At 57.3% G+C, this 16,816-nt stretch overlaps 2 protein-coding genes across 9 annotated transcripts; one reads left to right on the forward strand and one right to left on the reverse strand.

The window, feature by feature from the left end:
- The first annotated feature begins 2,270 nt into the window (after positions 1-2,270).
- On the forward strand, positions 2,271-5,777 carry LOC123349887 (lysozyme C-like). The gene is given in 5 exon segments (XM_044988156.1): positions 2,271-4,042; positions 4,044-4,062; positions 4,554-4,715; positions 4,963-5,041; positions 5,670-5,777. Coding segments are annotated over 5 exon segments (450 nt in total). The 5' UTR covers positions 2,271-3,913; the 3' UTR covers positions 5,731-5,777.
- Positions 5,778-6,625: 848 nt separating this feature from the next.
- Positions 6,626-16,437, reverse strand: LOC123349867 (uncharacterized protein PF11_0207-like). Of its 8 annotated transcripts, none has more exons than XM_044988122.1 (11): positions 16,121-16,400; positions 15,774-15,909; positions 15,070-15,120; positions 14,909-14,986; positions 14,154-14,210; positions 12,152-12,211; positions 11,881-11,945; positions 10,877-10,943; positions 10,068-10,114; positions 8,691-9,266; positions 6,626-7,561 (listed from the first exon to the last, which is right to left on the reverse strand). In XM_044988122.1, exons 1-10 carry the CDS (start codon positions 16,258-16,260, stop codon positions 9,065-9,067), a joined length of 903 nt encoding a protein of 300 aa, XP_044844057.1. In that variant the 5' UTR covers positions 16,261-16,400; the 3' UTR covers positions 6,626-7,561; positions 8,691-9,064. The 8 variants fall into 8 exon arrangements, with proteins under 8 accessions (XP_044844057.1, XP_044844059.1, XP_044844060.1 ...); XM_044988124.1 differs by having other exon boundaries at positions 15,774-15,900; positions 16,121-16,392; XM_044988125.1 differs by lacking the exon at positions 15,070-15,120 and having other exon boundaries at positions 16,121-16,417.
- Between the last annotated feature and the right edge of the window lie 379 nt (positions 16,438-16,816).

Raw genomic sequence — 16,816 nt, forward strand, 5'->3', positions numbered from 1 at the left:
ATAGCGGCGCCACTCTAGGGGGCGCCCAGCCGGCCCGCCGGGGTTGCTAGGGAAAAAAGTTCCGAGATGCTGTGCACGCGCGGCGCGCACACCTAACTGGAATGGATTGGAGCAACACATCTCGAAGAACAACAGTTACTACAGGTGAGTAACCGTCTTTTTCTCACCTTCCAAGATCACAGTTTTTCCATCTGACTGGGCAGGCCTGGCTGGTTATCCAGAGCAGAAGACCAGCCTGCTCACTTCTGCTTGCCAAAGGAGCCGTGACAATCTCTCCCCACCTCGGTGTGGGGGTGGCACGGGGCGGCTCCCCGTTGCCAGCTCATGGACCAGGGATGCGGGGCGGGAGGGCAGGGGTGGGGACCAACAATCCAGGGAGCCTCCGCTCAGTTCTGATTTGGGTTTCGGTCCAAAAAGGCTTTAAAAGGAAATAAAATTTCATCTCCCCATTTTGCAGGGGAGACAGGAGGAGAAACAGAGCCGGGGAAAGACTTACCCAAGGTCATACAGAGCCGGCTCCCAGTCCCCGCCCCTGCTTTAACCCACTAGCCCCCACTCCCCTGCCAAACCCTGGTCATGTCTACATGGTGACACTAATGCAGAAGTGAGGTTGCTTGGAGGTATGTTGTCCCCTTGCAGAACAGGGAATTGAACAAAATCCAAACAGCTGGCAATCAGGCAATGCAAACAGGTTGTAAAAGGAGATGAGGAGCATGAACATTTCAACCACTGTGGGGCTGGCAGACTTAAGGCATGTATGTTAACAGGGCATACTGGGGCTGTGCCAAAAGAAGGCAGAGTTAAGGTGACAAAGGCAGCCTTAACTGTGCAGTTCCCAGATTTCAGAGATTTGCGTTATGCTCCACTCAGCCGTTCTACAAGGGCACGACCGACCCCCAATCAACCCTGACTCTGAGCTAACATTGAGGTTTTGCCATCAGCTCTCCTACCTTGTCAAACAGGGAAAGACACGCTGCTGGTAGGAATTAGTGGTGTAGCAAATTATTCATTACCCTTATGCTATTTATTACTACCTACAGCTTCTTTCGGGCAGCTGAATCTTGTTGGTTTGGTCACACCTGACAGAGAGAGAGTGAATGAGAGAGAGAGAGAGAGAGAGCGGCTTTTCTTAGCTTTTCTCGTTAAAATACCTAAACATAGAGATACAAACAGAGCGAGAGCTCTTAGGCTCTGGCTATTGGCACAATCACCAGCACCTACAATTTATGGGAAACAAAGATCACAAGCCAGTTGACCTTGCTATGGGAAACTGGCCGTACCCAAATTCCAGAGCACATTTCCAGCTCTTTTGCACCCTGTCTTCACATACCCCACCCTTGAATTCAGGACCCTAATTTGAATATTTATATTCTCCCATTTGCCCTTCAGCAGATTCCACAGTAATTAGAGTCTCAAACTTATCAGCATTATATGCTGTAGCATCCCTACGAAGCCATGACAAAATTCACAGGTCAACAGGAGATGGTTGCACATGTCGCATCCGGCAATTCGCATCCTGGGCCAGCCCCGATGCAGCTGCGTTCCCCCTCCAACCTGGCCCCCTCTCCACAACCGTTCCCCGTCAGCGGGGATCCCTCAGTGTTTGAGGATGATACTTTCCATAAAACAATAGTGGGTTATCGCTGGCGGATCTGCAGGTGGCTAAAAAGCCTGAGCTGGGATCCATGGATCTTGTCCCGATGGGGGCAGACGTCTCCCAATGGAAGGGATGGATCTGGATCGTCAAGTCGGGCGGCATCATGTTCTTTCCTCCTTTCCCATTTCTCCATTTCCGATTGTCTCAGTTGGATCTTGAAATCCTGGGATTGTCCCCACAAGGTCCTTTTCCATTTTGATCGGTTGAGGGCTCAGGTCTTCTGTGAAGTTTGGGTCAATATTGCACTTCTTCAGGTTGGTTCTGAGGGTGTCTTTGAAGCATTTTTTTTTGCCCGTTCTTCGTCTGCCGGACGTGGCTCAGTTGGGAGAACTTGACTGGCTTCAGGAGTCAATCTTCTGGCCATCGAAGAACATGCCCAGCCCAACGGTGTTGGCGGGGGATGATCAGCGCATCAAGGATGGAGGTTCTGGCTTGGTTGGTACATTGATTGTCCTGCTTGATTCGGCAGATCCTGCGGCAGCACCGTTGACAGTAGTGTTCAAGAACCTTGAGGCGTCTATGTAACGCCAACAGACCCTGGTCATCGGTGGGCAGGATCGAACTGGGGACCGCTGGAGCTTAGTGCATGAGCCTCTACCCATGAGCTAACTGGCCGTTAGCGAAGGCAGTGGAGCAGACTCATTTGATCTCTCTCTCAAAGTGGCCACTAGATGGGACAGAGCACCACACCCAGCAGGTGTGTGGGTTACATCTACTCTACGTGGCCCAGGTTCGGGCAATGGACCAGATTTCAGGGAGACCAACGGCCTGGCCCGTGAGGAGCTTGGGTTGAGTCTTGAGGTCACAAATTTCAAAGGCGCGTTTTCTCGAGTGTCCAAAAGCTGCCGTGGCGCCTTGAGAGCCGGTCGAAGGGTGGAGTTTGCGGCGGGGCCAGCAGAGGGGTCACAGCTGGTTCCCATTGCGAAATATCAAGAGATGTCTGAGAGAAGGGCCGGACCTGTCTCTGCCACACGGCAGCCGGTCAGAGCTTGTGATGTTTCTGTGTCATCCAGGATGCATTGGCCAGTCAGCCGCGAACCCTCCAAATTCCCCAATTGCTGCCATGCAGATGCCCCGAGAAAACCAGCGCGGCTCCCAGAAACAGATCCCCGGCGCGGTGCCGATCTGCTCTCCGATGTCAGCTGCTCTACGGGGACAGTACGACTCAGCTCTGGCGCCCAGAGCTACGCTGGCAAACCGCAGCCCCCTGTAGACGCAGGCTGTGCTGATGGAAGATGAAATCACCGCCCCACGTGGGGGTCGCTTAGTCAGTGGATGCAGACAGTGGTCAACCTAGCCACAGCTACACTACGTCGTTCAGGGGGGCAGTGGATTTTTTCATACCTCTCACCCATGTAGCTGTATCCACCTACGTTTGAAGTGAAGACAAGGCCTCGGTCCAAAAAGCCTTCCACTTAACATATCCTTAAGTTAATTGAAGGGTGAGTTCACGGCTATCAAACTCAATGAGGGCTGTGATTCACCCGGTCATTACGCCCTCTCAGTTCAACAGCACCCGGCAGCAGATGGAAACTGGTTTTAGGGTGGAGAGGAGGCTGTCACTCAGGAACCCCTGGGTCCAATGACCCCAGATTTGGATCCCCAATACTGTCCTGCATCCCCGTGAGCCGCACCAAATTTAAAGCAAGCCAAGTAAGGATTCGGCTTCTAGCGCGTGTGGAAACCCACTAGCTTGTTTCCGGCCTGGGCGCAGCCGCAGTGTTAAAGAACAAGGCGACGTTTTCTTTAATACCGTTCTCGGTATGGGTCCCCCGAAGATTTTGTGGGTGCCACACACTCCGTTGGCTAAAACTCAACACACCAAGGTCACTCTGATCCGCAGCACGTCAGTCATTCGCTTTCTCTCGCTCTGAGCAAAAAACAACACGCATAGAAACTTTTTGAAAAGCGGCTCTTTTGGGGCAGGCGCTATCTCCGGCATCCGAGGCTCAAATGCTCCCAAATCAGGGTCACTAGCCCTCCTCCACACCCTCCTGAGGGGCACCACATTTCAAAGGGCGCCGCCGAAGCTGGTGGATTTCAGAGGCCTTGGGAACAGGCGGCTTTAACCAGAAGTCCCTGACGCAACCTGAATTACCATGCGAGAGGCGGCGGCTGGGAACAGACACGCCTGGGCGGCTGCCCCTGGATCCGTTCCCAGCTGGGTGTGCTGGGCGGGGGCCTGGGCTCCCTGCCCCAGAGCTGGGATAAAACGGGGGCTGCTCCGACACCCAGCCAGACGCAGGCTCGGCCGCCATGAAGCTCCTCGGGCTCCCGCTTCTCCTCGTCCTGCTGGCCGTGACGCCCCCCGGCTGCCAGGGCATCATCATTCCCCGGTGCCAGCTGGTGCGGATCCTCCGGCAGCACGGGCTGGAGGGCTTCGTCAGGAGAACGGGTGGCTGATTGTGAGTAGCTGCCCCCATCTACCCACCGCTCCCGGGGCCAGCTCCCCCCAGGGCTCCCACGCCCAGCTCCTCGCAAAGAATTAAAGGGCCGACACTCGCTCCCAGCCAGCTCTTAGGGGGGACCCAGGGTGCAGTCCCCCTGCCCTGGGGGCCCCCTCTGCTATACGGTGTGGCCCAGCGGCCAGGGCGTTCTCCCTCCCACACCCATTCGAAATCCCTTTTCCGCGGCAGGTGTGGGGGGCGAGGAAGGACCCTAGATTTCCAACCCGCCGTCCGCGTGCTCTAACCACTAGGCACAAGGCTGCCCCTGGCGTCCGTGTGCCTGGCCCAGTATAGAGCTGGGGAGGCGGATGGAAGGGCAGGGGGCCCAGGGGAGTTAGGCACCTCCAGGGTTAGGCAGCCGCTGAGCGGCGGGTTGTGGATCGAGCCCCCAGGGGCCTGGCCAGGAAGGGTCTCCCCCCCACCCTCACCCTGCCTCTCTCCGCACGCAGGGGTCTGCCTGGCAAAGCACGAGAGCAGTTACAACACCGGGGCCATCAACCGCAACAAGGACGGCAGCTCGGACTACGGGATCTTCCAGATCAACAGCAAGTACTGGTGCTACAACGGGCGGACGCCGGGGGCCAGCCACGGCTGCCGCATCCACTGCAGCAGTAAGAGGCCGACACGGCCGTGCCACCCCCCTCCACCTCTCGCTCTCCATCCATCCAGCCGTCCGTCCTCCCCTCTGGCCCCTCCACCATCCATCCACCCACCCTCCCCTCCATCCGTGTGTGTCCAGGCCTCACACCTCATGTCCATCCATCCACCCACCCACGGATCTACCCCCCCCCCACCTCCCTCTGTCCCCACACCCTCCCCATGCCCCCGGCTCACCCCACCCCTCTCTCTGCCCCCCCGAGCTCCTGGATAACAATATCACGGACGACATCAAATGCGCTAAGCTCATCGCACAGCGGGCGCGTGGCCTCACGCCCTGGTAAGTTTCACTGGTACCGGGGGAGGAGGAAGTGTAGGGGAGGGATGGGAAATGGCCCAGGTGGTCCCAGAAGGGAAGCAGCAAGTGGAGAGAGCTGGGCGTAGAACCCAGGAGTCCTGGTTCCCCTGCTCTAACCACTAGACTCCCCTCCCCTCTCAGAGCTGGGGAGAGAACCTAGGAGTCCTGGCTCCCAGCCCCCCCACTCTAACCACTAGACCCCATTCCTCTCTTGTAGCCAGGGAAAGAACTCAGGAGTCTTGGGTCTCAGCACCCCCCTGCTCTGACCACTAGACCCCACTCCCCTCCCAGAGCCAGGGAAAGAACCCAGGAGTCCTGGCTCCCAGCACCCCGCTCTAACCACTAGACCCCACTCCTCTCTCAGAGCTGGGGAGAGAACCTAGGAGTCCTGGGTCCCAGCTCTGTCCCCCTCTGACCACTAGACCCCAATCACCTCCCAGGCCCCCTGACACTGATAGAGTGTAGGGTCCCACGCCACCCGACCCTCTCTGCCACGCCTACCCTCTCCACCAGGGCCAGATGCACCACGTCCAGCTGGCCACGGGCACGGCCAGGGCACCGGCCCGCTGGCCCCTTCTCCCCCTGACTCACTCTCTGCTCTTCTCTGCAGGGTCGCGTGGAGGAACCACTGCAGGGGGAAGGATTTGCGGCCGTACGTCAAGGGATGCTAGAGCCCAGAGCCAGCCGCACCGACAGCTGGGGGTGGGGCATGGGATGGAGGGGTAGACAGAGGGGTGCAGATGGGGCTAAAGGGATGTGGGGGGCTGGATAGATATTGGGGGGACAGCTAAGTACAGGGATTAATGGCAGCTTGAGGGGGAAGGGGCCAGAGGGGCAGGGCAGGGGGCCAGGGAGCTGGCAAGGGGCCGGACATGGCAGGGGGGCCGGCAGACCACAGTCAGCGAGGCCCGCGTGGGGACGGATGGCCATTGGCGCAAGGGGGCTGAACAGCAGAGGCCTGGCAGTGGTCTCAGGCCCCACTGCAGAAGCCGCCCTAGAGGCCTGGTTGACTCCAGCCCGGTCTTGGCCTCACAGGGGCTGCATCCCCAAAGCGCCCAGATGTGGGGGGGCTGTGACCCCCTCCCCTGTCCCCAATAAACACTGAACTGCTGCACCAAGAGCGACGCGTCCTTGTTTGGTGGGCAGGGGCATCGTGTCTGGGGGAGGGGCATTTGAATCATTGTGTCGGGGCTGGGAGCCAGGATGCCTGGGTTCTCTCCCCGGCTCTGGGAGGGGAGCAGGGTCTAGTGGTTAGAGCAGGGTGGGGCTGGGAGCCAGGACTCCTGGGTTCTCTCTGCACCTCTTGGCCGGGATTGGGGTCTATAATCCCTGCCAGTCACACTGCAGACCAGTGAAGCGAGGAGGCTGATAATAACTAGGGACGCCCAGCCCAGCCAGGGATGGCCGCAGATAGTGGACACAGCAGACCCGACGAGAACCCCCAATAACCACAGAGTCTAGTAAGATGCAAAGTCACGTCGACTAGGTTTATTGCGACCTCGGACACAATGGCAGTTCCCTGTAGGTTTCTTAGCCTAACTCAGGGCATCCGACGAGAAAGTGCCTCTTGGCAATGGACTCCGCTCAGTCAGTGGCGGGACGTTCCACTGCCCCCTCGGCCGGACAACGACACCACCCCAGGGATGCATCTTACACACAGGTACAAACAAGCTACACATCACACCTGACGTACGAGGTGCCACCCCTCTACGCAGCAAGGTACAACCCCTCTACGTAGCAAGGTGCCATCCCTCACCTTGTACATGTTGGTTTGAACAAAACAACTCTATCCATCATAGTACCCCTTTGGCCCGGTCATTGGGATGGCTCAGCCTGTTCCTTGTTATCTGTGTGGAGTGTACGAGTATGTGAATGTTCTGATCTCTGGTGTCCAGCACCTTTTAGGTACGTATCTTCTTGCAGCATCAGCCCTTTCCTTGCCAGCTTCTGCGAGCAGGGCCTGCCTCTGGCTCACGGCTTCATTTTGCTTTATGTGAGCAAAGTCTTGACCATGACTTTAGTTCAGGCCTCAGGCCTCATACCAGGCCTCTGATACCAAGGTTTATATCTTAGGGCCTCCTCTTACTACAGACAGGGTGGGACAGACGCAGCTACAATACTGCAGACAAGAATCGGCAAAGACAGGGTGGGACTAACCCGGCTCCAACAGCAATCGGCAAAGCTGGACAAGGTGAGACTGACGTAGCTCCGACACCACATACAACAATTGGCAAAGATAGATGGAGGGGGGGGGACAGACGTGGCTACAACAACGCCGCAAAGTACCGTGCGACAATGCCGTGTCAGTCACTAGATAAGCCTGGTTCGGATCGGTTTGGCGGTGCCTTTTTCTCTGGCTCAGTATCACTTGAATCTCGGCTCTTCAATGAGGAAGAGGGCAAAGAGCGGGTGCCGAAGCTCTGGCTGGGACGAGAAACCCAACAGCACAAAGCCAGAAGACGCTAGAGACGTTCCTGCTGCTCCCCATGTGGTGTCTGGGGTCTGTGGGGGAGGAGAGGGTGAGAGCATCGAACAGAGCCCTGGCAACGAGCTGGAGAAGGGGCCTTATTGTTATGTGGGGCGTTGGAGACAGCACCTCTGGGATACGGCATCTATAGGCGCACCCGCCGATCCCTCCCTCCACCCATGTAGAATCTGGTGCATTGATCTCCCTACCCATCCATCCTTCCATCCGCCCATTCACCCGTCCATCCATCCTTCCACCCACTCATCCATCTATCCATCCATCCTTTCATCCTCCATCCATCCATCTCCCCATCCATCCTTCCATCCGCCCACTCACCCATCCATCCATCCATCCTTCCACCCACCCACCCATCCATCCATCTACCCATCCATCCTTCCATCCGCCCACTCACCCATCCATCCATCCATCCTTCCACCCACCCATCCATCTGCCCACTCACCATCCATCCATCCATCCTTCCACCCATCCTTCCCCCCCCACATCCATCCATCTACCTATCCATCCATCCACCCACTCATCCTTCCACCCACCCACTCATCCTTCCACCCACACACCCATCTATCCATCCATCCTTCCATCCGCCCACTCATCCATCCATCCATCCATCCTTCCACCCACCCACCCACCCATCCATCCATCTGCCCACTCACCATCCATCCATCCATCCTTCCACCCATCCATCTGTCCATCCATCCTTTCATCCTCCATCCATCCATCTCCCCATCCATCCTTCCATCCGCCCACTCACCCATCCGTCCATCCATCCTTCCACCCACCCACCCATCCATCCATCTACCCATCCATCCTTCCATCCGCCCACTCATCTATCCATCCATCCTTCCACCCACCCACCCATCTATCCATCCATCCACCCATCCTCCATCCATCCATCTACCTATCCATCCATCCACCCACTCATTCTTCCACCCACACATCCATCCATCCATCCATCCACCTATCCCTCCCCTCCATCCATCCATCCACCCATCCATCCTTCCATCCGTCCCTCCTTCCACCCACCCAACCATCCCTCCTACCACCTGGTGCCACCAGGGGATGGAGTCAGGACATGCCTGGTAAGTAAGAGCTGCAGCCTTCCCCCACAACTGGGTCTCTTGCCCCTGCTGGGCCCAGGGCACTTACCAGGTACTGGGGAGTTGATGTATCTCCAGATGGGGGAGAGACTCCGAGACGCCTGCTCATGTGCCTCAGTTTCCCCTGCCTCCCCATAGCCTGGAGCAGGAGAGCCGCCCCCTGAGAGACAGGGCTGGGGTTCACAACCGCCTGTGCCCGGGAAGCACTAGGTTGTTCGCCGAAGCCTGTGGGGTAGGATCAGCCCCACAGGAGAAGGGGTGGGATGCAGTGACCTCACCGAGCTGTGGGAGGCACAGTAGAGAGCACATGGCAGTTAAATAGTTTAATCACCCAGGGGCCTCTACTGGGTTTTCCTCCAGACGCACACGCACCCCCCCCCCACTAATAGCCCGCGGCACCGCAGCCAGCCGTGGCCAGGGAGCTCAGAAGGGCAGGAGCCCCTGGCTGTGCAGGGTGAGGTGGCCGCCCAGGCCAGAAGCCAGCTGGTCATAGCTGTGCTCCGAAAGCACCAGCGGCAGCGTGCGGTAGATGAACTCCCCGTCGAAGAAGTATGTGTAGAGGACGGCCGTGGCCACGAGGGAGCCGGCGAGGAGCTGCAGCCAGATGTAGAGGGAGGCCAGCGTCCTGCGGGGAAAGAGCGATCAGAGCGACTGCGGAACTCCCCACCACTGGATCTCAATGGGGCTCCAGACAGGAACTGGATGTTGATGTGACGTTCCTGGGTTTTAAGGCCACAAGGGGCCATTTGGAGCTCACCACGTATCCCTGGCTGGAGAGCCCACCCGCACCCGCAGCTAGTTCTGTACCCAGCCCCAGGACGTGTGGTCAAGCTGCAGCGTCGCTTTCAGACCGACACACCCGACGGGATGGAAACCTCGGCCCAGAACCCCAGCGGGTGTCAATCTCTGGAGTCAGCGGCGTGACACCAAAGAGCCGGAGCTGGGGATCCGGCTCCAGAGCCGTGGAGGGTATTAAAACCCTCCTGACGCAGGGCAGGAGCCGACCTCAAACCAATGGGGGTGAAGCAGCATGGGACCCGATGGGCGGGTTATTCCAGCACCGCCCACTAGGGGGTGTGTGGCACCTCTGTTGGAGACAGGATACCGGGCTAGATGGGCTGATTCCTTTTAGCCATATCCCTGTGGACTTGCTGATTAACGGCTGCCAATGGGGAAGAAGCCCTGGCATAATTCCAGCGGGGAATAAATAATTAATCAACAATTAGGGAAATGACTGCACCAGTAATAAACCAAGAAATAATAACCAAGCCACGGCTGGGACCTGCCCTGAATTGACTGAAGAAGAAAGAAAGAAAGAAAGAAAGAAAGAAAGAAGGAGTGATGACGTCCGGCCACTGTATCGTGCATTAACTGATGGCAAGAACCCAGGTGTCCTGACCCCCCGAGATGCGAACACTGCGCTTACCACAGCCAGTAGGTGATGCCGCGTCTCTTCGCCACCAGTCGAGTCTCCTGCAGAATAGCCCCCAGTGGGAAGTTTTATTAGCGTTTGTATTGCAGCGGGGCCTTGACCTCCGCGGAGATCCGGGCCCCCCATTGCATGCTGGGCGCTGCAGAGAAATTGACCAAGATCGATGCCCCATTGCGCCAGGCGCTGCCCAGACCCCAACCGAGATCAGGGCCCCCCATTGGGCCGGACTCTGCCCAGACCCCGACTGAGACCAGGGCCCCCCATCATGCCGGGCGCTGCCCAGACCCCGACCGAGATCAGGGTCCCCCGTCATGCCGGGCGCTGCCCAGACTCTGACCGAGACCAGGGCCCCCCATTGGGCCGGACTCTGCCCAGACCCCGACCGAGATCAGGGCCCCCCATCGCGCCAGGCACTGCCCAGACCCCGACCGAGATCAGGGCCCCCCGTCATGCTGGGCACTACCCAGACCCAGAATGAGAGACAGTCCCTGCCCCTAAAAGCTCACTGTCTAAACAGACAAGACCAACAACGGAAGGTTTTTCTCTCTCCATTCACACAGATGAGACCCAAGTTCCCAGCCTGGCCCAGGATGATCTGTGACATCGCTGGGCACAGCTGGGAATTGGTGGCCGGACCCAGATTCAGGAACCACCAGGCTCCCGATTCCTCCCCGGGCTGAGCCTGGGCTCTCCTCCCCCGGGAACGTGGGGCTTCATTGTGGGGCAGACTCTCTGCCAGCATCACAGCCCGGCTCTCACTGCCAAGCCCGGCTCCCCGGCGTTTTGGGGGCCCCGTTCCTTACCAGCTTGGCTTCCACTATCTCACACAGCAACGACCCGGAGAGATCCTCGCCCTGTTCTAACTTCTGGCTGTGAAAAGCAAGAGGGAGACGTTGGAGGTCCGTGGCGTCGGGTTCCCACTCGGATCTGGTCTTCAGAGGAGGTGAACGGATCGGGCTCAGTTGGAAATGTATTCCTCAAAGATCGGTGGGCAAAGACGAACACGGACGGGTCGGTGATGTGGTCCCCAATCCACCTGACAGCTACACTGCTGGGCTCCCGGTTAGACACTTACTCCAACGGCAGGATGGATTCTCCCGTCTCTATCTAAACTCACCTCCGCGAGAGGGTAAGCTTGGCTTAACTACGTCTCTCGAGACAAGATCAGATCTTTTTATTGGACCACCCCTGAGCGACCCAGCTGGGGCATCCCCACTTTGAGCAGGAGCCTATCCCAAAGATTGGAGTCACTCCCAGAAAAGACTTTATATTTCGTGCTTGGGCCAAAGATGATTCCTTCACCATAACGAATCTATGGGTAGCTTTCATTTTTGGGTATCTCAGCTCCCCTGCTCAACCAGCCAAAGGTCTCCAGGACTAAGTCCTTCTTCTAGAAAATGCATCGGACAATGAGTCATTCCTAATAAGCTAAAAACCTCTCTCAACGGGTCACTAGCTCATCAATCGTCATAGACATTTGCGATAGCCAGGATCCTTCGTCAAACACATGGGAGCCCTTACTGGACATCTGGCCCGGGTCAATGGGGTCAGGTGAAAATAGGATACATATTCCATCATTTGGCCACATTTCAGCCAAGTCCAGTGTTCCCAAAGTGCCAGAGCCCAAAGCTAGAATTAGGGATGCCAAACACTTGGGTTTGTGCACAAAGGATCATGGGGCATTTGGGATATTGACTCCAATGGAACAACATCCCATTGACCCAGGCTGGGATCTGCCCCATTGACTCCAATGGAGCCACTTCCCATTGACCCCAGTTGGGGGTCTGGCCCCCACCCTTTGACTTACAGCGCATTCTGCTGCTCCGAATCCTCCAGCTCTTCTTTCAGTTGGTTTATTTTGCTCTGAAGGACCTTAAAATAAAAGGTCAGGAAGTAAGAGTGCGACTGTGTCTCCTGCCCCACACTACGGCAGCCCCCTGGATGGTCCCAGCCGGCATAATTGTCATAGGGCCCCTGCAATCAGAGGTCCCACCCTCCATGTGCACTGCCCGGGGTACCGTGCATCGAACTGGGCTGCTCCAGAGCGTTACGGTCTGTACAGCAATAAAATCCAATACCTCCTGGATCTCCCGTTGCTCCCGAATCGTCTCCGTCAGCTCGGAGGAGTGGAGCTTTTCCTGAAAAAGAAGCCCAGGCAAATATTTGAGGGTAGCCTGGTGACCAACACAAAACAAGCTGGCATCAGGGGAGTGGTAAAGTAATGATATGCCATGGAAAACAATACTGCATGGAGGAACAATAACCCATGGAGAACAATACCCCATGGAGAACAATACCCTGTGGAGAATGACTCATGGAGGAACGATACCCTATGGAGAACAATACCCCATAAAGGACAATATCCCATGGACAACAATATCCCACAGAGGAACAATACTCCATGGAGAACAATACACCGTGGAGAACAATGACCCATGGAGGAACGATACCCTATGGAGAACAATACCCCATAAAGGACAATACCCCATGGAGAACAATATCCCACAGAGGAACAATACCCCATGGAGAACAATACCCCGTGGAGAACAATGACCCATGGAGGAACAATACCGCATTCAGGAACAATATCCCATGGAGGAATGTTACCCCATGGAGAACAATACCCCATGGAGGACTGATACTCTATGGAGAACAATACCCTGTGGAGAAGCCTTACCCCATGTAGGAACAATACCCCATAGAGAACAATGACCCATGGAGGAATGATACCACATGGAGGAATGATACCCCATGAAGAACAATATCCCGCGAAGGAACGATATCCCATAGAGAACGCTACTTGCCCCAACACTCTTCAATGTCTATGTAAGTGATGTGCCTGAACGATAGGGCAGAAGTTTGCATATGCCAATGATTTGACTCACGCAACTGAGGCCTGTAGCACTCAGGACCGTGAAGGGACCCTTCCATCTGACCTTCAGCTCATGGAGGAGCACTTCCACAAATGGGGCCAAGATCAAATCCAAGCACATCGGGAGTCTCTACTTTCCACCTTGAGAACAGAACCACATGAAACACTCCAACTGTCAAGTTTTGGGGTGAAACAGGGCGTTACGACCCAATGCAAACCTATTGCGGGGTCGTTTTTGACCGCGTGCTCGCCTCGTCCATGACCACCTCAAGAAAGTAGCCTCCAAAGCAAAGACTTGCATCAACATTACCCAAAAGGTAGAAGGAACAACGTCTGGGTCAGCAGCCCCAGTGCTATGCACATCGGCCTTGACCCTGGTGTACGCAGCTGGATAGATGTGGACACGGAGTTGTCCTCCCCAACTTACGGATGAGCAGTTGAATCAGACCATGCCAATTATCACAGGAACTTTAAAATCGATGCCTCTACTGTGGCTTTCTGTATTAGCAACAAAATAACACGCCAAAGACTACCCAGAACGTCCCATCTGGTAGGTTATAGACAACATAAACCAACCACGCCTGAAATGGCAAAAGCCACACATGACCACACATGACAGCCACATGTCTCTGGCTCCAGCTAGGGAACGGTGAAACATCTGGACCTCATCCCCCCATTTCAAGCAAGCACATTATCACTGACCCGACAAGCTGCCCTCCCGGTTTCGACCCGCCATGCAGCTTTTGGGCCACTGCGTCTGAATAAACCAGGGGTTCTCAAACTGAGGGACCCCCTCAGGGGGTGGTGAGGTTATTACATGGGGGGGTCGCAAGCTGTCAGCCTCCACCCCAAACCCGCTTTGCCTCCAGCATTTATAATGGTGTCAAATATATAAACAAGTGTTTTGAATGTAGAAGGGGGGTCGTACTCAGAGGCTTGCTACGTGGAAGGGGTCCCCAGTGCAATAGTTTGAGAACCACGGGAATAAACCATGGAAGACCCGGCTACTTGATGCGCAAGTGGAAAAACCAGAGGCGCGTCAGACCCGGAGCACCCACGGCGTCGGCGCCTGGGCTTCGTACCCGTTCCTCAGAGACAAAAGGCAAACTGAGGCCTCAGCCAGCCAACGGACAATCACCTGGGCAAAGCGGCCGTTCTTGGGCAGGAGGAAGCCTGTGAGCGAGAAATGTACATCGTGGCCTGTTTACCTTGGCCAGCTCCTTCCCCTGCGCGTCTCTCTCTTCCTTGACTCGCTGCAGATCCGCCTAGTGACAGGGCGAGCGCTTTCAGAGAGGCAGGGCCGGGGGGGCAGGGCGGCTGGGGCGGGGGGTCACACACGTTCTCGCCTCGCCCCGCCCCCATTAATTACGCAGAACATGGGCATCTCCTGCTGGGTCAGCCCCACCTCCCCGCCCAAACCCACACCCGGGGCCCCACGCCTGGCAAACACCCATCCCTGTGGGGGACGTCTTTCCTGCCGTGGGAGCGATCTCAGGGCCGTGACGCTGCATGGCGGGGGTCCGGTCAGTAACAGCCAGCGGCGTGGGGTTTGTACGTGGAAGGGGGGAGCTCTGGGGTGCACTGAACACCAGCCTGGATAGACAGAGCCGGGCAGGGTTGGCCCGGTGTGTAACAGCTGTGCCTAGAGGAGCCCGATCCAGCTCAGGGCCCCACCGTGCCGGGCGCCGCCCAGACCCCGACCCAGATCAGGGCCCCGTCACGCCAGGCGCTGCCCAGACACAAAGTGAATGAAATTCCCTGGACCAAAGAACGTGCCCGGGGTGCGAGGGGAAACTGAGGCACCGAGCGGAGCAGTGAGTTGCCCCAGGTCACACAGCAGGGCTGGGGAAGAGCTGAGAACAGAACCCAGGCCTCCGGCGTCCCGGTCTGGAGCTCCCACGCTGAGAGGTCGCCCCGGGGACTCCCGCTTGGCGTGGGAACGGAGACGCTGGGGGCCGCTCACCTTTAGCTGCTTCACGGCTTGCTGCACCTCCAAGAGCTGCTGGTGGCCTCGGAAGTTCCCCTTGGTCAGGGTGAGATTCTGCAGGTGAAAACAGGCGGCGCTGTGAGAGCGAACGGGCCAATGGCCCCCGCCCCGGCGGGGCGCACCCGCCACGGCCCTACCTCCGTCGTCAGCTCCTGGATGGTGTCCCGCATCTCCTGCTTCTCCTCCTCCTGCAGGGACAGACTACAGTGGCCACCTTCCTAAGGGCTGGCAACCGGACCCCTGAGGTCCCGCCCCCTGCCCCGCCTCTTTCCCCAAGGCCCCGCCTCTTCCCCTGAGGCTCCACCCCTGCGCCGCCTTCCCCCCCAGCCCGTGGTAACCAGACGTTTATACCGGACTTTCCAGCTGAAAACCAGGCATCTAGCAACCCGAAATAGTACCCGGACACCGAAGCCAAAAACCGGATTGTCCAGGTAAAACCCGGACAGGTAGCAACCCTCGGATAAACAGAGCGGTCAGATACTTCTCGTTTTCCCACAACCCAGTTTGCCATCATAGGATGAGCTGAACCAGGCCTACCAGCAGCTGTGTCACAGAGGGGGAAACTGAGGCACAGAGCGACTCACCGACAGTCACACAGCGTCTGGGATAGAGCAGGGGGACCAAAAATGGCTCTGCCCAGCACCACGCTATCTCCCAACCGTCACGCCATCGGGAAAACTCAGCTTGGCTGAAGCTGGTGGCAGGCGTGGGATTCCAGCAAGGAGCTCAGACGGGAGGCTGGCACGCTGGGCTAGATGGGGTGGGGACAGGCCCTGGGGGAAGCAGGGTAAAAGAAGCCAACCAGGGTAGGAGCTTCGAATTGGCCTCCCCGTCTCCTTACCAAACTCTCCTGCTGGCGTTTCAGGAGCTTTAATTCCTGCTGGACGTACAGCAGGCTGGATCTGGTGGCGTCCAGCTCCTCCCAAGCCCCATCCGTCTCCTCCGCGGCGACTGTGACTCTCCGCAGCCTGACGATCCCGAAAGAAGGAGAAAAGATTTCGGGCACAAACTGGGGCGTGATTCAGAGATTCCCCAGGCCCGACGGGACGTTCTCACCCCACATCCTGTATCACACAGGCCAGAGAATTCCTAGGTGGGAGAAACAGATCCCATCCTGCCCGCGATGGAGGATCCACCACGACCCTGGGTCAGTTGTCCTACTGGTTAATTACCCACCTCCCTGCTCACCTGCCCACCTCCTCCTGCACCTCCGCTCGCTCCTGCTCCAGCTGGGCGTAGTCGGCCTCCAGCTGCAGCAGGGCTTCCACCAGCTCCTTGTTCTCCCCCCTCTGCCGCTCCAGCGCCAGTTTCAGGTCGTCCGTGTCCATGGTGCCCTGGTGGTGACAAACCACAACGGGGCGGGCTAAGACGGGCGAGCGTGGGGCCGACGGGCCGTGGGGCAGAGGGATCCCAGAAGAAGCTGGGAGAATGAAAGGAAACACCTGGTTACACGTAAAATAACATCGTAACACGCTTTCTAGAGCTGGGATTTCCAGGTCCCGTAGCGTTTCGCTCGCCCTAAAGACCTTTTCCCCCCATTGTTTTACAATCTGCTGACCCGTTCATGAGACCCGCGCCCCGGCACACTCATGTCCTGGGCGAAGGATGGCGGGTACACGCCCAGACCGCTACAGCTATTCACCTGCACTCGGGACCGGGAACGCCGCATCCTGCTGGGTTTGAATTCCAGACAATATCATAGTGTCACCCCATAAATCCATGGTGCGCCCCACCATGAAATGCTGCCTGTGGTTCCGGGACGGGGAAAAGTTCAGAGAAGGGCAACGAAGGGCTTGGAATGGCTGTCGTACGAGCAGAGAGTAAACAGTCGGGAACTAGGAAAGACGGACTACGCGGGGGGGTCAGATACAGGGCTCTAAAATC

This window comes from Mauremys mutica, chromosome 15 (genome assembly GCF_020497125.1).
Source record: "Mauremys mutica isolate MM-2020 ecotype Southern chromosome 15, ASM2049712v1, whole genome shotgun sequence".
NCBI lineage: Eukaryota > Metazoa > Chordata > Testudines > Geoemydidae > Mauremys > Mauremys mutica.